At 42.2% G+C, this 17,354-nt stretch overlaps 1 protein-coding gene across 1 annotated transcript in view; it reads left to right on the top strand.

Annotated features, from left to right (window-relative positions):
* DCAF12 (DDB1 and CUL4 associated factor 12) overlaps positions 1-16,642 on the top strand; it is a 38,614-nt gene extending 21,972 nt beyond the window's left edge. Inside the window, exons 3-9 of the mRNA XM_030292715.2 lie at positions 2,272-2,478; positions 3,568-3,628; positions 8,590-8,783; positions 9,979-10,044; positions 11,289-11,451; positions 13,763-13,941; positions 14,484-16,642. Of these exons, the coding sequence (XP_030148575.1) occupies positions 2,272-2,478; positions 3,568-3,628; positions 8,590-8,783; positions 9,979-10,044; positions 11,289-11,451; positions 13,763-13,941; positions 14,484-14,642 (1,029 nt within the window). The 3' untranslated portion in view covers positions 14,643-16,642. The remainder of the gene's footprint in view (positions 1-2,271; positions 2,479-3,567; positions 3,629-8,589; positions 8,784-9,978; positions 10,045-11,288; positions 11,452-13,762; positions 13,942-14,483) is intronic.
* The last annotated feature ends 712 nt before the right edge of the window (positions 16,643-17,354 follow it).

Here is a 17,354-nt window from a genome sequence, read left to right as displayed (position 1 = left end):
TTTTTCCTCAGTCTCTGGCACTCTTTTTTTTTTTTTTTTTTTAATGTTTGTTTATTTTGAGAAAGAGCATGTGCATGGGAGAAGGGCAGAGGGAGAGAGAGAGAAAATCCCAAGCAGGCTCTGCACTGTCAGCACAAAGCCTGACCCCGGGCTTGATCCCACGAACTGTAAGATCATGACCTTAGTCAAAATCAAGAGTTGGACGCTTAGCTTAACTGACTGAGCCACCCAGGCACTCCAGTGGAGAGAGCTCCTAATCAGACTTCCTGCATCCCTGCCTTACACCAGCATAAATGCGTCCTGGACCAAGAGCAGACATGAAAGATGTTAGCACATGTGTGTGCCTCACAGTGCTGTCCATGCAGTGGGCAGTAGTGGTTAGTAAACACTTGAGTGAGCAAGCGAAGAGTGACGTGGGTAGTAGGTCCAGGTCCCTTAGATATGGGTGTTGATTAGAACATGACCTCACCTGACTGCATTCCCCTTCACTGACTTGGAAAGACATCCCTATGAATTGTTGGAAGGAAGCAAGTGGGGACATCGTGTAGTACATGCAGTCCTGATTCTGTCAGATTTCACATTCACTTCTTATTTGTGAGGTGAGGTCAGAAGGTGGAGTACCAGAAGGTTAAAGGCTGCCTTATTTGCTCTGCTACTGTTGATTCTTGCAAAGAGGCGCCACCTGCCTCTCAGTAGCTGGGAGCTAACACTCAGATTCCTCATCTGTAAAATGGGACCATCAGAGAGTTCTGGTCTGCTCATCTTTACAGCAGTCTCTGCCCCTCAGCACTGCCCACATCGGTGTGTCCCGAGCACTGTGGGGCCTCAGCAGCCTCCCCAGCCCCACCGACCCCAGGTGTGGCAACCACAGATGTCCCTGGACATGGCCAGATGTCCCCCAGGGGGACTTTTAAGTAACTGGAAGCCCCCAGCACAGCATCTGGCATACTCACCAGCCAGGATTTTCCTTTTTCTCTACTGCTGAGGGCATTATCGTGGTGTTTGCTCACTGGGTTTTAAATTAAAAAAAAAAAAAAAAAAGTTGGACGCTTAAGTACCAAGCCATCCAGGCACCTCTCTCCCTGGCACTCTTATTCCAGGTACTCCTTCCCTTATATTTAAATTTAAGGCCTATCTAGTTTCTCCTTTCCTAGACCTTCTTCTGGCACAAGCAGTAGGTTACTTTATACAAAGATTTGACATGATTTGGCTTCATCACAAGAGCTGCTGAGAGGATTTTAAGCTGACTTCCTACACTAAGGTGTATGACATTAGAGATTATTTCTCTCTCGTGCATAGACACATTGCTAGCTCCTAGAACAGTACTTGGTATTTTAGGTGGTCCTGAACAACTGAGTGAAAGAGTGAATCATTTAATTCTATAAAGAGTTTATTAAAAGACTTGGGATTGTTCTTTCTCTGAGACTGATCTTTTCTGTAAAACATTTCTCTGAGTTAAATCTTGCAGAGTGGCAAGAGGTTAGTTTGGAAAAGAGGTGGAGAAGAGCATTTCAGGCAGAAGCCGCAGCATGAACAAAGGCATGGGGCATGTGAATGGTGTACGTGCTTAGAGAAAAGCAATGAGATAATTAATAACTCTTACCTTGTCATATGTCTCAGGTCACTCCAGCAAACCTAACATTTATAACACAGTTAATAGTGGTTATGATGATGGGTTCTGGGAATTGTTTACAAGTTTCTCTGCATGGGTAGATAAGAATTAGATATATAAAATAAGTCCAGAATGGTAGAAAACCTTTAGTTGGGTTCTTTAGGTCCATAGTCTAATGAATGTCCTCTTTGAAGCTGCCCTTTTTTTTTTTTTTTTAAGTTTATTTATTTATTTATTTATTTATTTTGAGAGTAGGGGAGCGGGAGCGGAGCAAAGAGAGAGGGAAAGAGGAGGAAAAGAGAAAAGAATCGCAAGCTTGGGACTGGGGCTTGATCTCAGGAACGGTGAAATCAAGAGCCAGATGCTTAACTGACTGAGCCAATCCAGGCACCCCTGAAGCTGTCTTTGAATCCCAGACAGAGTTTACTGCTTGTTAATCTGTGTTCATGCAGTATATTATACCTTTCTCTGTTATATTTCCTTATTTTCATATTTCATTTGACTAATAACCCTGACTATGCCTTTAACAATTTCTAGGGTCTAACATGTAGTAGAGATTAATTAAAGTTTGATGGATAATTGAATGAATGGATGTTTGTACCCAGGGTTATCCATATTAAAGAGAAACTGTGTCACCTTCTTTATCCCTTTTCTTGTAGCTATTTGTAGTGGATGTGCAGACAAGCCAGATCACCAAGATTCCCATTCTGAAGGACCGGGACCCTGGAGGTGTGACCCAGCAGGGCTGTGGTATCCATGCCATTGAGCTGAATCCCTCCAGAACTCTGTTAGCCACTGGAGGAGACAACCCCAACAGTCTTGCCATTTACCGGCTGCCTACGCTAGATCCTGTGTGTGTGGGTGATGTAAGTTTCCCCAGTAATTGTAGTTAGAGGTAGCCTGTTTTTAAACAGAGCCTGCTAGGTAACATGGACCCTCCTCCCACATGCCCCCTGGGAAGGAATAGTTTCCCCTAGATTTCTGCTAACTCCAGGGGCATGGGGGTGGGGTGAGAGGGTAGAAATATCTGAATGGGGACTGAATTCCCCATAGAGAGTATCTGGTATATTGAGAGTGTTGTTCAATAAAGCAGTGAGCAACACACCTCAGGGTCCAGCACCAGTGGATTTGTGTCTGAATCCACAATGTCTACATATCTCCCACTGCCCATAGTCAGAGAACAAAGTTTATTAAGTCATTCATTCAGCAACAACTGTTTATTGAGCTTTCTATGTCCAACCATTGTTTTGGACACTGGGGACATGCAATGAACAAAACAGATAAAGCCCCACACCTCGTGAAGCCTGTCTTCTAGTGGAGGGAGACATATAAACCAATATATAAACCAATAAATATTTACCAGCAGTATGTCGGAGTGTGATAAGTGCCATGGAGAAGTGTAAAGGCAGATTAAGGGGATAGAGAGAGTTGGAGAATGCTATTTCAGAGGATGGTCAGAGAAGTCCTCATTGATAAGAATGACATTTAGCAGGGAGACATAAAGGAAATGAGAGTACAAGTCATGTTGATGTCTGGAGGAAGAGAGTTCCAGACAGAAGGAACAGCAAAGAGGTCAGTTATAGCTCTTGTACCAGGAAGGTACAAGAGGAGAGTGGTAGGATGAAATTAGGGAGAGAAAAGGTAGGTGATTATGTGTAGGAGCCCCAAATAAGACATCCAGAGGTGGCAGGCCAGAGCGGTGTGTCCACCAGACATGTTCATTGCCCATGGGAATGACGGTTTTATTCCAGCTTTGAGCTCCTCAAGACAGAAGTTAAAAATTGTGGGATCCTGCCCTATGGGTTAAGATCATCAGAGATCACTTTATCAGTTTTACAAAGATATTTTCAGTCAGACTGTATGCTTTTCAAGAGTATACATTGTAATCCTTATTTTACTAATTTATTTTTTTCCCCTCTCTCTCTGTACCTGTCTGTCACTTCTTCCTCTCCAAGGATGGACACAAGGATTGGATCTTTTCCATTGCATGGATCAGTGATACTATGGCGGTATCTGGTAAAATTACCCTTTTGTATGGAGTTTTTGTGTGGCAGGGAGGGAGGGAGGCTAGAAATTGAAAAGGGGTAGTAGTGCGATTGGAAATAGCCCAGTAAACAGACCATCAGCCAGGGGCCAGGAGATCTTATTTCCAATATTGGCTCTTTCTCTTACTTATCATGTGTCCTTGAATAAGTCATTTCCCCTGTATATTCCTGATCTGGAAAGTGGAGTTTTGCTGGCATTCTTCATTTATTATTCATATTCTGCTTTGTTCCCCAAAAGTATGTGTGATGGCATGTTAGCCTCAACATTTCTGGGGTACTTCATTGTGACAATGGTTGTGAAAGTTTTTGGAAAAGTTGATGTGAAGTATTAGGAGCAGTTATTTTCTGTACAATTACATAAAGTGCTTCTTATTGATAAAAGTTGTATAGAATTGGGGGAATTTCTTGGGGCGCCTGGGTGGCTCAGTCGGTTAGGCATCCGACTTCGGCTCAGGTCATGATCTCACACTCCGTGAGTTTGAGCCCCGCTCTGGGCTCTGTGCTGACAGCTCGGAGCCTGGAGCCTGCTTCAGATTCTATGTCTACCTCTCTCTGACCCTCCCCCATTCACGCTGTGTCTTTCTCTGTCTCAAAAATAAATAAACATTAAAAAAAAATTAAAAAAAAAAAAAAAGATTTGGGGGAATTTCTTTCCCAGGGGTAGAAGTCAGAAAAAAACACAGGGAAATTAGTGTAGAGAAGATAATAAAGAGATACACAAATGCTTTCTGGATACCCACCGCAGCCTACAAAGTAGGCTGAGAGTGCTACAGTTTTGCTGGGTACCCATGTGTAAAAATCCAATCCCCAGTTCTAGTTCCCAAATAAAAATAATCATAATGGTTGCTAAATTAAGTACCTCATATCTGTTATTTCTTATAATTCTCAGAATAATACTAAAAGGTTTGCATTATTAGCCTCATTTCACAAATGAGAAACTTTATATTCTGAGAGTTTATTATAACTTGCCAAAGGCCACATGAATAGTGACAGATGGACTCAGGATCTGAATCCAGGTCTGATTTCAAAGCCCATGCTTAGAACTGCTACTAACAAAGCTCAGGGAACATAAATATTTCCTCTTTCAATTCTTCGCAAGGCAATAGAAAGCAGCCAAGAAGGAAGATAAATCTAATGAAGAAACATAGTTACAGGTCAGAATTACCCAGGAGTGGTTCAGAAGCTTTTGAATTCCCTGTCATTTGCCTCCCTGGGGAATGAGAGCTGTTTGAAGGCAGAGGCCGAGTCCTGTCATCTTTATAACAGGGATTGCCTGTATGACAGTAACCTGCACTAAATGTTGTTGGGAGCCAGGACTTGGCTTTGCTTTGGGAGCCTCTCATCTCTCCTTGAGATACCCTGCCAACATCCTATGTTTTCAAGCTGCTAACTCCCAAGTCTACATTTTCTGAACAGGATAGCAGGTTTTAAGAACATGGGCTCTGAGGGCACCTCGGTGGCTCAGTTGGTTAAGCACCTGACTCTTGATTTTGGCTCAGGTTGTGATCTCATGGTTTGTGGGTTCAAGCCCTGTGTCAGGCTCTACATGGGCAACTTGAACCCTGCTTGGGATTCTGTCTCCCTGTCTCTCTCTGCACTTCCCCCACTGACACTCTCTTTGTCTCTCTCTCTCTAAAATAAACATTTTTATAAAAAGGTCATTGGTAGGATTAAATGAAGTAATACATAGTTGATGCTGTATTAAAAATGCCCAATACTTGTTAACCATTGTTAATGTTCAGCTTGATGATGAATATCAACCCCTGAACATTCCACCTCAGACTCAGCACATTCATACTCATCATCTTTCTTCCAAGATCCCCTCCTCTCCAAGGACATATATTTGTGAATGCTCCCACCTTCCACACAAAGGTGCACAGCCAGAAAACTAAAACTCCTCTTAGGGTCTTCAGTCTCCTTAGATTACCAAGCCATGTTTATACTGCTTTTTAAAGTATGTCTTATAAACATTGTATGTCACCTATACTTAAATAATTAAAAAAAAAACCCTCTTATATACAATTTCTTTTTTTTTTTTTTAACGTTTTATTTATTTTTGAGACAGGGAGAGACAGAGCATGAACAGGGGAGGGTCAGAGAGAGGGAGACACAGAATCTGAAATAGGCTCCAGGCTCTGAGCTGTCAGCACAGAGCCCGATGTGGGCCTCGAACTCATGGACCGTGAGATCATGACCTGAGCCGAAGTCGGCCACTTAACTGACTGAGCCACCCAGGCGCCCCTACAATTTGTTTTCTATGCTAGAGTGCTCATCATCTATATCTTGAATTACCCCTAATATCCTTTCATATTTTCTCTCTGCTTCTGTACTTGTCTTCTCTAATCCAATCTTCATGATGCTGCCCAACTAGTTCTTTAAATAATTTTTCTTTATTTTAAAAGTAATAGGTGTTAATCATAAGAAATTTTTAAAATATAGATAAAAAAGGAAATAAGAACTACCCTCAATATCTCTACCCAGAGATAACTACTATTAATATTTTGAAATATAATATTAAAATAATAGTCATTTTTCAGTACATATTTTTAGTTGGTTAAAATGGATGAATGATGAATATATGGATAGATGTACCTACCAAGTATAATAAAATGTTGATAGAATACAGTTCATTGTAAAATTCTGTCAACATTTCAGTATGCTTAAATTTTTCATAATAAAACTTGTATAGTTTTTTTTTTTTTAATGTTTATTTATTATTAAGAGACAGAGCATGAGCATGGGAAGGGCAGAGAGAGAGGGAGACACAGAATCTGAAGCAGGCCCCAGGCTCTGAGCTGTTAGCACAGAGCCTGACACAGGGCTCGAACTCACAAACTGAGAGATCATGACCTGAGCTGAAGTCAGACACTTAACCGACTGAGCCACTCAGGCACCCCAAAACTTGTACAGATTTATTTTTTAATTTGCATTATAAACCATGCATAGTTCTTCGGATGTGTCCTTCTCTCTCTGGCCTTTTCTACATTTCATATGTAATAAAACCTCTGCTTTGAATCCCTGTCCATAAGCGTTATGATGCAAACAAATTGGTGGCACCTGGCTGGCTCAGTCTGTAAAGCATGTGACTCTTGATGTCGGGGTTGTAGCTTTGAGCCCTGTGTTGGGTGTAGAGGTTTCTTGAAAATAAAATCTTTAAAAGAAAAGATGCACACAAATTGGATGGTATTTCTCTCATGTTGGATAATTTTTACTATGAAACATTCGTGAGATTTGCAGTATGGGAAGGATATCTTCTAGTCTAAAGGAGAGTTGGCAAATAACTTTACTGGAAAGGAATTTTAAAACATGATTTTTTTTTGAAATTTATTTATTTTGAGAAAGAGTGAATGTGCTCGTGTGCATGCAGGCAGCAGAGAAGCAGAGAGAGAATCCCAAGCAGGCTCTGCACTATAAGTGTAGAACTCAGTTTGGGGCTTGAGCTCATAAACTGTAAATCATGAACTGAGCCAAAATCAAGAGTGGACGCTCAACAACTGAACCACCCAGGCACCCCTAAGACGGGATTTTTTTTTTTAATATTTCTTTGAGAGAGAGAGAGAGAGAGAGAGCAGGGGAGGGGCAGAGAGAGAGGGAGACACAGAATCTGAAGCAGGCTCCAGGCTCTGAGCTGTCAGCACAGAGCCTGACGCGGGGCTCGAACTCCTAGACCTCGAGATCACATGACCTGAGCCGAAGTCGAACGCTTAACCGACTGAGCCACCCAGGCACCCCAAAACAGGATTTTTTTTAATGGTTTTTGATTTTCTATTTTATGACTATAACACAGCCTTATTCTTATAGGACATACAGATTGTTCTGAATAAACATCTTTTTGTATGTGTCTTATGATAGTGCATTATTCCTAGATGGGAACACACACTTCCTGGTTTTTGCTGCAGATGCTCAGTTGTCCTCCAGAAAGATGGTCCCATTTAAGCTTGCCACCAGCAATGTACTCAGGGCTCAGTTCAAAGAAAAGTGTTTTTAGTTTTTTAAGTGCTTCATTATTGTTTGCTAAGGAAAACTATGTTTTTAAGTATTCATTTTCTGCAGAATGCTCATCCTTTTTTTTTTTTTTTTTTTTTTTTTTAAGTCATCTCCACACCCAACATGAGTCAAGAGTTAGTAGCATGCTCTACTGACTGAGACAGCCAGGTGCCTCGAACTTGCATTCTTTTTTTAAAGGTTTTTGTTTTTTGTTTTTTTTTTTAAGTTTATTTTTGAGAGGGTGGGGAGGGGCAGAGTGAGAGGGAGACACAGAATCTGAAGCAGGTTCCAGGTTCTGAGCTGTCAAGCACAGGGCTCAATGTGGGGCTCAAGCCCACAAACTGTGAGATCATGACCGGAGCCAAAGTGGGATGCTTAACCCATTGAGCTGCCCAGGTGCCCCCAAACATTCTTAATATGGGAATTATGGTCCCTATAGGTCCATGGAAAGCCTTCAAGAGGTTCATGAACCTCCCTAAAATTGAATGTACAATGTGGTATTTTGTGTAGTTTTCTAGAGAAAGGGGTTTTTAACATTCCTAAGTCTCTCAGAGGCATACAAGACTCAGAAGACATTAAGTACTGTTGCTCTAAGGTGGAGGTTCCCAAACTCTACTGCCCAGCAGACATCACCTGTGCATGCCCAAGTGACCTAAGCATTTGGCTTGGAAAATTACTGAGCTTTCTCCAACTATAATTCTCTTGAAAAATCTCACCAATGGTTAAAGGTTATATTATAACTCCTATACCTTAGTTGAATCATCCTTTTGATGTAACTATTAAAATGTATGCTGTTCTGTTTTGTGCTGGGCCACCTGACCAAGCTTCAGCACATATGAGGATGATGCCCAGAGAGCTAGACTAAGAAAGCCCATCTTGGTTTCTGTAGGACTGTCCCATAGAGATTTGAGTATGTCTGACATCTGTGGTTTCCTTGCTCTGTAGGCTCACGTGATGGCTCTATGGGACTCTGGGAGGTGACAGATGATGTGTTGACCAAAAGTGATGCAAGGCACAATGTGTCACGGGTCCCTGTGTATGCTCACATCACTCACAAGGCCTTAAAGGACATTCCCAAGGAGGACACAAATCCTGACAACTGCAAGGTCCGGGCTCTGGCCTTCAACAACAAGAATAAGGTATGACCTTGCCAAAGAGGAAGCCTATTCCTCTTGCTTCAGCTTCTTGGCTTAAATCTTGTAAGATTCACTTCCCTTCTCTTTCCAAGTCAGTCCTTGTAACATAGCTTAGTTCTGAGCCTATGGAGAATTAAAGGCTGAGGGATGCTGGTGAGAAATTCTGAGATTATAAAACCCATCCCTTGCATTGAGCTCTGCAGTATTTCTCTGGATGGTCCATATTTGTAGGTCAGCCTCTCAGAGTTTCCCCAGGGCCACTCTGATTTGACTGTCTCTCATTTGCACATGCCTTTGCAAGTGCTCTATTTTGGGTGTGATTTTCATATGTGCCTCTGAAAATGATCACTTTTTTGTCTTTGGTATTCAGGTTCTTTTCATTCTTCACTGCCTCTTATCAACACTCCCAGCAGGTCTTACCTAATCATTGAGTCAGATCTGAAACTGGCAGTATTGAATGTTAAGGTGGAGACTCAGAGCCAGAAGAGGAGAAAAGCTCCCCAAATCTGAATCAGGCCACATTTGAAAGATAGTTCCCTTGGTCTCCTATCTCCTGTCCATAGTTATGGCTTAGAGGTAGATTTAGATCCTCCAATCATAGAAGCTTTCACACTGAGATTTATGAAACTGTCCTTCATGTGTGTGCTCTGCTAGAACTATCCAACGAGATGTCATGGGAATGATTACATAGTAGGAACTTTCTGAACCATAGGTATTTATATTACTGCTAGAACCTGGCTGGCTTCTTTTTTTATTTTTTTTTTTTTCAACGTTTTTATTTTATTTTTGGGACAGAGAGAGACAGAGCATGAACGGGGGAGGGGCAGAGAGAGAGGGAGACACAGAATCGGAAACAGGCTCCAGGCTCTGAGCCATCAGCCCAGAGCCCGACGCGGGGCTCGAACTCACGGACCGCGAGATCGTGACCTGGCTGAAGTCGGACGCTTAACCGACTGCGCCACCCAGGCGCCCCTAACCTGGCTGGCTTCTTGAGCTGCATCCAGCTGCATGCCATAGAGTGCCATAGAGTGAGATGATGGACTAACAATTAACAATCCCTGGCCCCCCCTGCTGGAATCCTCATGGGATAAGAATGAACAATGGGAGGACCCCAACCTTCAGGGTCTTCCCCTGCTTACTATTGTATATTAGTTGCTACAGATTGAAATATAACCTATTTTTTTCATTGCTCTTGTAGGAATTGGGAGCAGTGTCTCTGGATGGTTACTTTCATCTCTGGAAGGCTGAAAATACACTGTCTAAGGTGTGATGAACATGACTTAGTGGTTTTACCTAAAAATTTACCTTTTGGTTAAAATACTCTCCCTAAGCCTTTTCATTCTGTCTAAAGCATCAGTTTTCCAAGGGTCTGGCCATGTTATTGCACAGTGCATGGAATTCTGAGTCTGATGTGCCTCTTTTAAGTCTTTTAAAGAGATCAGAGGTGGTGATTCTTTCACATTGCAAGAACTTACTGAAAGACTCCTTTAACTAGCAGTCCTCCAATCCACAAGGCATTTAAGTATTTAGTTATGGATTATTGGCCATTTGGCATGTCATAAGGGCAGGAGAACCTAAAAGTTAGGAATCACTGGCAACTGAAAATTAATTAAACTAATATAAACCATCTTTGAAATAATAGGTAATGAGAAGATTTACAATCTTTACAAGCAACTTTTGCATAAAGTCAAATCTGTCTGTGGGTTATTTGCCCTCTTCTTGTCCCAGAGGCCTTTGCTGCCTATTACTTCTGTGATAGACTCGTCCTCAAGAAGAAGCAGAGCTTCAGGAATTACTGACTCCTTCATGTGAAGCAGCCTTTGAGCTCCTTGCTTGGTGCCTTACATGCAGTTGGCACCTGCTGAGGACTGACTTAAGGGTTAAGGCTGACTGGTGTTCCCTAGGGTTGAGCCATGCTCAACCATGAGTGTGCTTTCTGTAGTGTACAACTCTCATACAATTGGGAACCTAGGCTGAGGATAGCCAGAAATTAGCCCCTTTATCTGAAGAGTAGTGAGGAGGGTGGTGGCAGAGAGGGTGCTGGCAGAGAACACAATGTGACCTTGGCTTTAGTGCCCTGGGGTTACCCCTGGAAATAACCTGTAGGTCTAGGCTTTTCTGCTTCTGATTATTTAATTCCAGCTTAACCTTTTTTCCCCTAATCAGTCCTCTTCAGTATTAGATCTTATTTCTTATTAACAGTCACTCTCTCTTTCTCTTATTTACTTAGGGGTGGAACAGGGCATTATTTCCTTAATCAGGGCTTGTCTTTTTGTCTCTGACTTTGTGTGGCTTGTGTATGAAGGAAACCCACACAGGTGGGCATCTAAAAACAGTGCCCTACCTTTTGGGATGAGCACTGGGTGTTGTATGGAAACCAATTTGTCAATAAATTTCATATATAAAAAAATAAATAAATAAAATAAATAAATAAATAAATAAAAACAGTGCCCTATAGTACACTCTCTGGTATTGCCATGGGTGCATCATTTCCTCTCTCTGTTTCAGCTCCTCTCCACCAAACTGCCATATTGCCGTGAGAATGTGTGCCTGGCCTATGGTAGTGAATGGTCGGTGTATGCAGTGGGCTCCCAAGCTCATGTCTCCTTCTTGGATCCACGGCAGCCATCATACAACGTCAAGTCTGTTTGCTCCAGGGAGCGAGGCAGTGGTAAGAGTCCTGGTATGCCCCTGAGGCTTATAGCTGCATTGCAGATGGGTTTTGACTTTCAGTTTCTGTGTTGATTTCCAAATAACAGTCATGATCTTTATGGAACCTGGTGTTTGGTAACACATGGAGGGAGCTTAAATACTCACAGATGGCAACAGAGCTTCAAACACCACAGACAAATTTGTGGCCACAGAAGCCTCAGTAGAAACCAACAGTCAGGATATTGGTGGTTTTCTTATTTCTTCATAGATCTTGACTTTCTGCCCTGTGGTAGTTTTTTGCTGGTGCCCCATCTGAACTGTAAAAATCATTTTATGCCAAGGGATGATATACAGTGAGGAGTTTACAGAGGGCATGAGGAAACATTTGAGGGTGATGCATATATTAGTTATTTTGATTGTGGTGATAGTGTCATGGGTATATACATATGTTAAAACTTCAGATTGTGATTTTAAATATGTACAGTGTATTGTTTGTCAGTTATACCTCAGTAAAGCTGAAGAAAATAGTTTAGTTCTGATCACTGGGTGAGTTGTAGCTTCAGCCTCCCATCTTTTATAGCATATTTTCTCTGAGAGCACTCTTTCTTTATCAAGGAATAAAAAGATTATGTTTGTGCTGTACTTTAAGATTTCAGTATATCTTTATCTGACATGTTATTTCATCTTACGTAGAACCCTGTAAAAAGCAGGTAGGAAAAGGTAAGGTTAGTGTTAATAACTCTGTTTTTTAGATGAGGTGACTGAGACTCAGAGCATTTAAATTCCATGCTCAGTATCTTCTGGATTGGTGGAAGAACAGCCAGGGACTAGAATACAGATTATTCAAGTTAACAGAGTGTATTTTCTTCATCTCACTTTGTTCCCCTTCTCATGCAAAAATGTAGCTACATTATCCTGGGAGTCCTAAAAGGCACAATAAGAATTACAGTTTAGCCTCTTTCTTTCAAGAAGTGTTTATTTTTATTCAGATATTGCAAAAGTGGCTTTTGTTTGGGGTTTGTTTTCAATTTTAGTTAAGATGCTCATGTTTCAGTGCAGAGAGAATAATGTGTGTAATGAGAGTTTTAAGGGGAAGAGTGATTAGGGTTGGCTGGAATGATGTCTGCAATGAAAAGCTTTAAGAGGGGCGCCTGGCTTGGTGGGTGGAGCATGTGACTCTTGATCTTGGTGTTGTGGGTTCAAGCCCCATGTTGGGTGTAGAGATTAGTTAAAAATTGTGTTTAAGTTTTAGGGGTACCTGGGTGGTTCAGTTGGTTAAGTGACCGACTCTTGATTTTGGCTTAGGTCATGAGACTCATGTCGGGCTTCACTCTGAATGTGGAGCCTGCTTGGGATTCTCTCTGTCCATCTCTCTCTCTCTCTCTCTGCCCCTTCTCTGCTCTTTCTCTCTCTCTCAAAATAAATAAATAAACATTTTTTAAAAATTAAAAAAAATGAGGGGCGCCTGGGTGGCTCAGTCGGTTAAGCATCCGACTTTGGCTCAGGTCATGATCTCACGGTCCATGGGTTTGAGCCCCGCATCGGGCTCTGTGCTGACAGCTCAGAGCCTGGAGCCTGTTTCGGATTCTGTGTCTCCCTCTCTCTCTGACCCTCCCCCGTTCATGCTCTGTCTCTCTGTCTCATAAATAAATAAATGTTAAAAAAAAAATGTTGAAAAAATTTTAAAAAATGAGTCTTAAAAAAATAAAGCTTTAATAAGATATTTTGGTTACTGTTACAGGAGTAGCTTTCATAACTAATAAGAAAATACTGATTCCACAAATATTATCAAGCACTTCCTATGTGCCAAGAGACATCTTCGTACCCCATGCACTTCTTTGATCCACAGACACAGTACCAGATAAAGACCTCTTGCAGTGTCAGATAGGGGTTTTAGGTCAGATAGGAAGAAGTCCTTATTAATATAATGATATATAAATATGCAGGTTACCCTGTTTCAGTACAGGTTTGAAACACAGTGAAGAAGTTGAGTTTACATATAACTGTTTAGAGTTATGAAAGATGACTCCACAGTAAGTCTAGGGGAGGCAGGAAGGTTCAGGGCACAGTTAAGGTCTTAGGCTAAAAGATCTTAGGCATCATTTGGTCTCTGGCACTTCCCTAAGGTTTATGGGAAGGCCCCTGTTAGTGCATGGATTGGCAGTGTGGCATCAGCATTCTAAGGCTTTTGCATGAGATATACCTGCCATGGGAAAGGCACTGTCTGGTATGTGGGTGCCATGTGAACTCAGTGCTGGAGAAATTCAGGTAGTCAGACCATCAAGTGCATATTCTCCCTACTCATTGCCCTTTCCTTTTTTCTCTCTCAGGGATCCGGTCAGTGAGCTTTTATGAGCATATCATCACTGTGGGCACAGGGCAGGGTTCCCTGCTGTTCTATGACATCCGAGCTCAGAGATTCCTGGAAGAGAGGCTCTCAGCTTGTTATGGGTCTAAGCCCAGACTAGCAGGGGAGAATTTGAAACTAACCACTGGCAAGGGCTGGCTGGTGAGTAAGACCGTGCCTGACATGGTTACTGAACAGTGACAGAAAAATTGTCTTCAGTCTACCCATCTGCTCCCACCCCCACTGATAACACCAGCTAGTCACATACTTTTTCACTGGTAAGAGGTACTCTTAGAGCAGAGAAAGGCACTTTCCCTTGATTTTGCTTCTGCGTCTACATGTTAATGGGAAAACTGAGGCCCAGTAAGACACACTAATTGATTTAGGACTACCCCCAGGTGATAATAGAGCAGAAGGAAGGAACCCCCCCACCGTAGCCGCTACTGAATTATTATTGAAGAGTTTGGTCCCAACTGTCCTGAGAAGACCTTAGGTTTGTATAGCAGTTCTTCAGCCTGTTCACTTTTCCCTAATGTTCATTTGGAAAAATGAGGCTCCAGTTCCCATGAGCACCAGTCTCCTGACATCAGGTTAGATGCAAGACCCTCTCCTCTTAAGGAGACCAGAAGGAATTCCTGTCCCTTCCTATCCCCTTTTCTGCCCTATGGCCTAGAGGTGCTAACAATCTCTTTTTCTTCCCATAGAATCATGATGAAACGTGGAGGAATTACTTTTCGGACATTGATTTCTTCCCCAATGCTGTTTACACCCACTGCTACGACTCGTCCGGAACGAAACTCTTTGTGGCAGGAGGTCCCCTCCCTTCAGGGCTCCATGGAAACTATGCTGGGCTCTGGAGTTAATGACAACTAACTCTTTCCCAAAATGTAGAGATTTACACTAACTTCCATCCTTAGTTTCCTTGTTTCTTTTGATTTTCTTCCAATTGTTTGAGGCCCTCATTTTAGTGGGAACACAAGAGTTTGCCTATGGTTTAGGCACTTGACAGGAAGCTCTGTACAGAAATCTGAAGTGTTTTTTGTTGTTTTTTCCTTTTTTCGCTTTTGGTAATCAGAGTTTCTTCTGTCTTTTTTCTTTCTGGCTTCTCAACCAAACATTGTTAATTCTTATTTGTATTTTTTCTTTAAGTGACACACACTTTCCCCTCTCTGGCTTCTGGCAGAGGCTGGCATAGTCATTCTCACCCTTACTTCACTCTTGAGAGGTAGGGTTCCTTTATAATTATGTGGTTGCTGTCAGACTTTCTGTGAAAGTTTGGGGGCTGTCTTTGTGTGTGTGTGTGTGTGTGTGTGTGTGTGTGAGAGAGAGAGAGCGAGAGAGAGAAAGAGAACTTGTGTGCCTGCAAATACCGTGTGTCACTGAAATTACCTGGAGTAAGAATTACTTGTAATTAAAATATTTATAAAAGAAACAACTTTATTCACAGAGTCAGCTTTGGGACTAGTCTTTATCTTGTTTTTTTAAAGTCTAACAGCACTGATTATAGGAAGTAAAAACAGAAAGAAAAACAGTCACCACCAGGAAAACCCTTTGAGTTAGATGGCAGGCTTCCTGGTGACTTTCATGCCAGGACTCCAGGGTGATCCATCCCCTACCTGTCTTCCCAACCTTGTGTTCCCCAGGTGAGAACACTTCTCTGTGTCATTTCCATGTCATCGTCCCATCTACTGAGCCAGTGGCCACTCCCCTAAAACATCAGGGTTTCCAGATGCAGTTCTCGAGGCTGCAGAAGCATTGGTAGAACTTGGTAAAGAGAATCCCTATCCCAGTCTTCCTTTTCCTTCCCTCAAACAAGACCTGATATGGTATCTCAGGGGCCTGGAGCAGGGGGCCTTACATTAGCTAAGATTCACATACTCAGTCCCCTTGGCTTTGTGGAGAAACTTCTCCTTTGCCTTTCTTCTAATCTTGTGGGTTTTGCTTTGCTTTTCTAAATTGGGTTCAGTCCAGGAGGGTGGGGGTAAGCAGGGGGTTTATCTGTGTGTAGCGAGTGCTTCATGTGTGGAATGTTCATTTTCTTATTACAGTGGGGCTGGGGTTGAAGCCACCTCTCCCACTCTGTTGGCTTAGCCCCACGGTGGTGGTGGTGGCCTAGAGCCAGCGACATTGTGCATGTAAAAGCATTGATGTGATTAGTAATTTGTTCCTCCCTTGAACTGTGTTTAGTCTGAGGTTTTGAAACTTGCAGGCAACTGACTGACCGTGATGTCCAGTTATTCCTTGCTTTTTACGCATCATGTTGCAGATAGCAGCTGTTCCCACCCACAAATTCCTCCTCCATTCTAAGCACATACTCTGCTTCTGTCAACAGCCCATCCTGGGGGAAAGGAAAAGTCTTATTTATTCCTGCACTCTCATTTCTAAATTGCTCTCCCAGTTATCCCCCTCTGCTCTGGGTGTAAGTGGGGAGATGGAAAAAAAGAGTGCCTTCTCCTTGGTAATGGGGGCTGGTGGGGGAGGAGACAGCAAGTCCACCCTATCTTGGTTATACAAGGCACATACCACAGGTTCTAGAATTCTCATCTTCTAACCTAGAGAAATAGGTGCTATAAACAGGGAATTAAGTAAAATGCTGGATACTATAGATCTTTTAATTGTCTTAATTTTTTTTCTATTCTTAAACTACAGGCTGTAGATTTCTTAGTTCTCACAGAACTTCTATCATTTTAAACCAACTTGTATATTAAAAAAAAAAAAAAAAAGATCTTAAGTAGGATGTTTTGTACTGTTGCCAGACCCTCTTCTGTGATGGGTAATACGTTTGATTGTTTGAGATTTTGTTTTTAAAAATGTAGCACTTGACTTTTTGCCAAGTAAAAAAATAAATATTATTCCAGTTGCAGAGTGGTTTGAGTAAATATGTATAGCCAAGAAGCAGTGGGGTAAAAGCCCCAAATGACTGGTTGAAAGTTTACCTTGGGGGGCTAGGATTGCTTGGAACAGAAGGGGAACACAAGAGTTCCCTCAAAGTTAAGGGCAAGTCAAGTACAATCACACGAACACTTAGACCTACTTGCTCCTGGTCCCCAGCCCTGGCCAAAGATCATTTATTCTGGGGTCCGGGTCCAGTTGAGGATGAATATGCCCAGGCAAGAGGACACAGTGACCAAGGTGAGTGATGCTCTTCCCAGATCTGGTTTGGGGGTGTACCTGAGAGAAAGGCAGACTGCTGAATTGTACCACCCTCCTCATCACCAATCCTGGAAGATTCATCGGGGCTGGGCCACAGAGGCAGGCAAAGCAGTATATTCCTCTGTCTCAAGGCACTTGTTCCTCTCTAGACAAGCTAGATACAGCTGCCCTTTGCACCTACCTTGGAGACTGACTACAGAATAAAATTCATACAGGCATCTACCTATGTGATCAAAGGCCACAAAACAGGAAGGGAGAGGTGAATTAGTTGAGGCAATTAAGAGGGCTTCCTAAAGGAGAAAAACCTTTTCCAAAATGAAGTTTTTAGAATTTCCAATCCATGAGACAGTGATGGGTGTTTGCAAAATGTTCCTTGGTCAAATTATTTCTGGGAAATGCAAATGTAAACAAAGACATGCTTT

This window comes from Lynx canadensis, chromosome D4 (assembly GCF_007474595.2).
Source record: "Lynx canadensis isolate LIC74 chromosome D4, mLynCan4.pri.v2, whole genome shotgun sequence".
NCBI classification, from domain to species: Eukaryota; Metazoa; Chordata; class Mammalia; order Carnivora; family Felidae; genus Lynx; species Lynx canadensis.
Note: the sequence above shows the minus strand (reverse complement) of the source record. Positions and strands in the feature narration are given on the sequence as shown.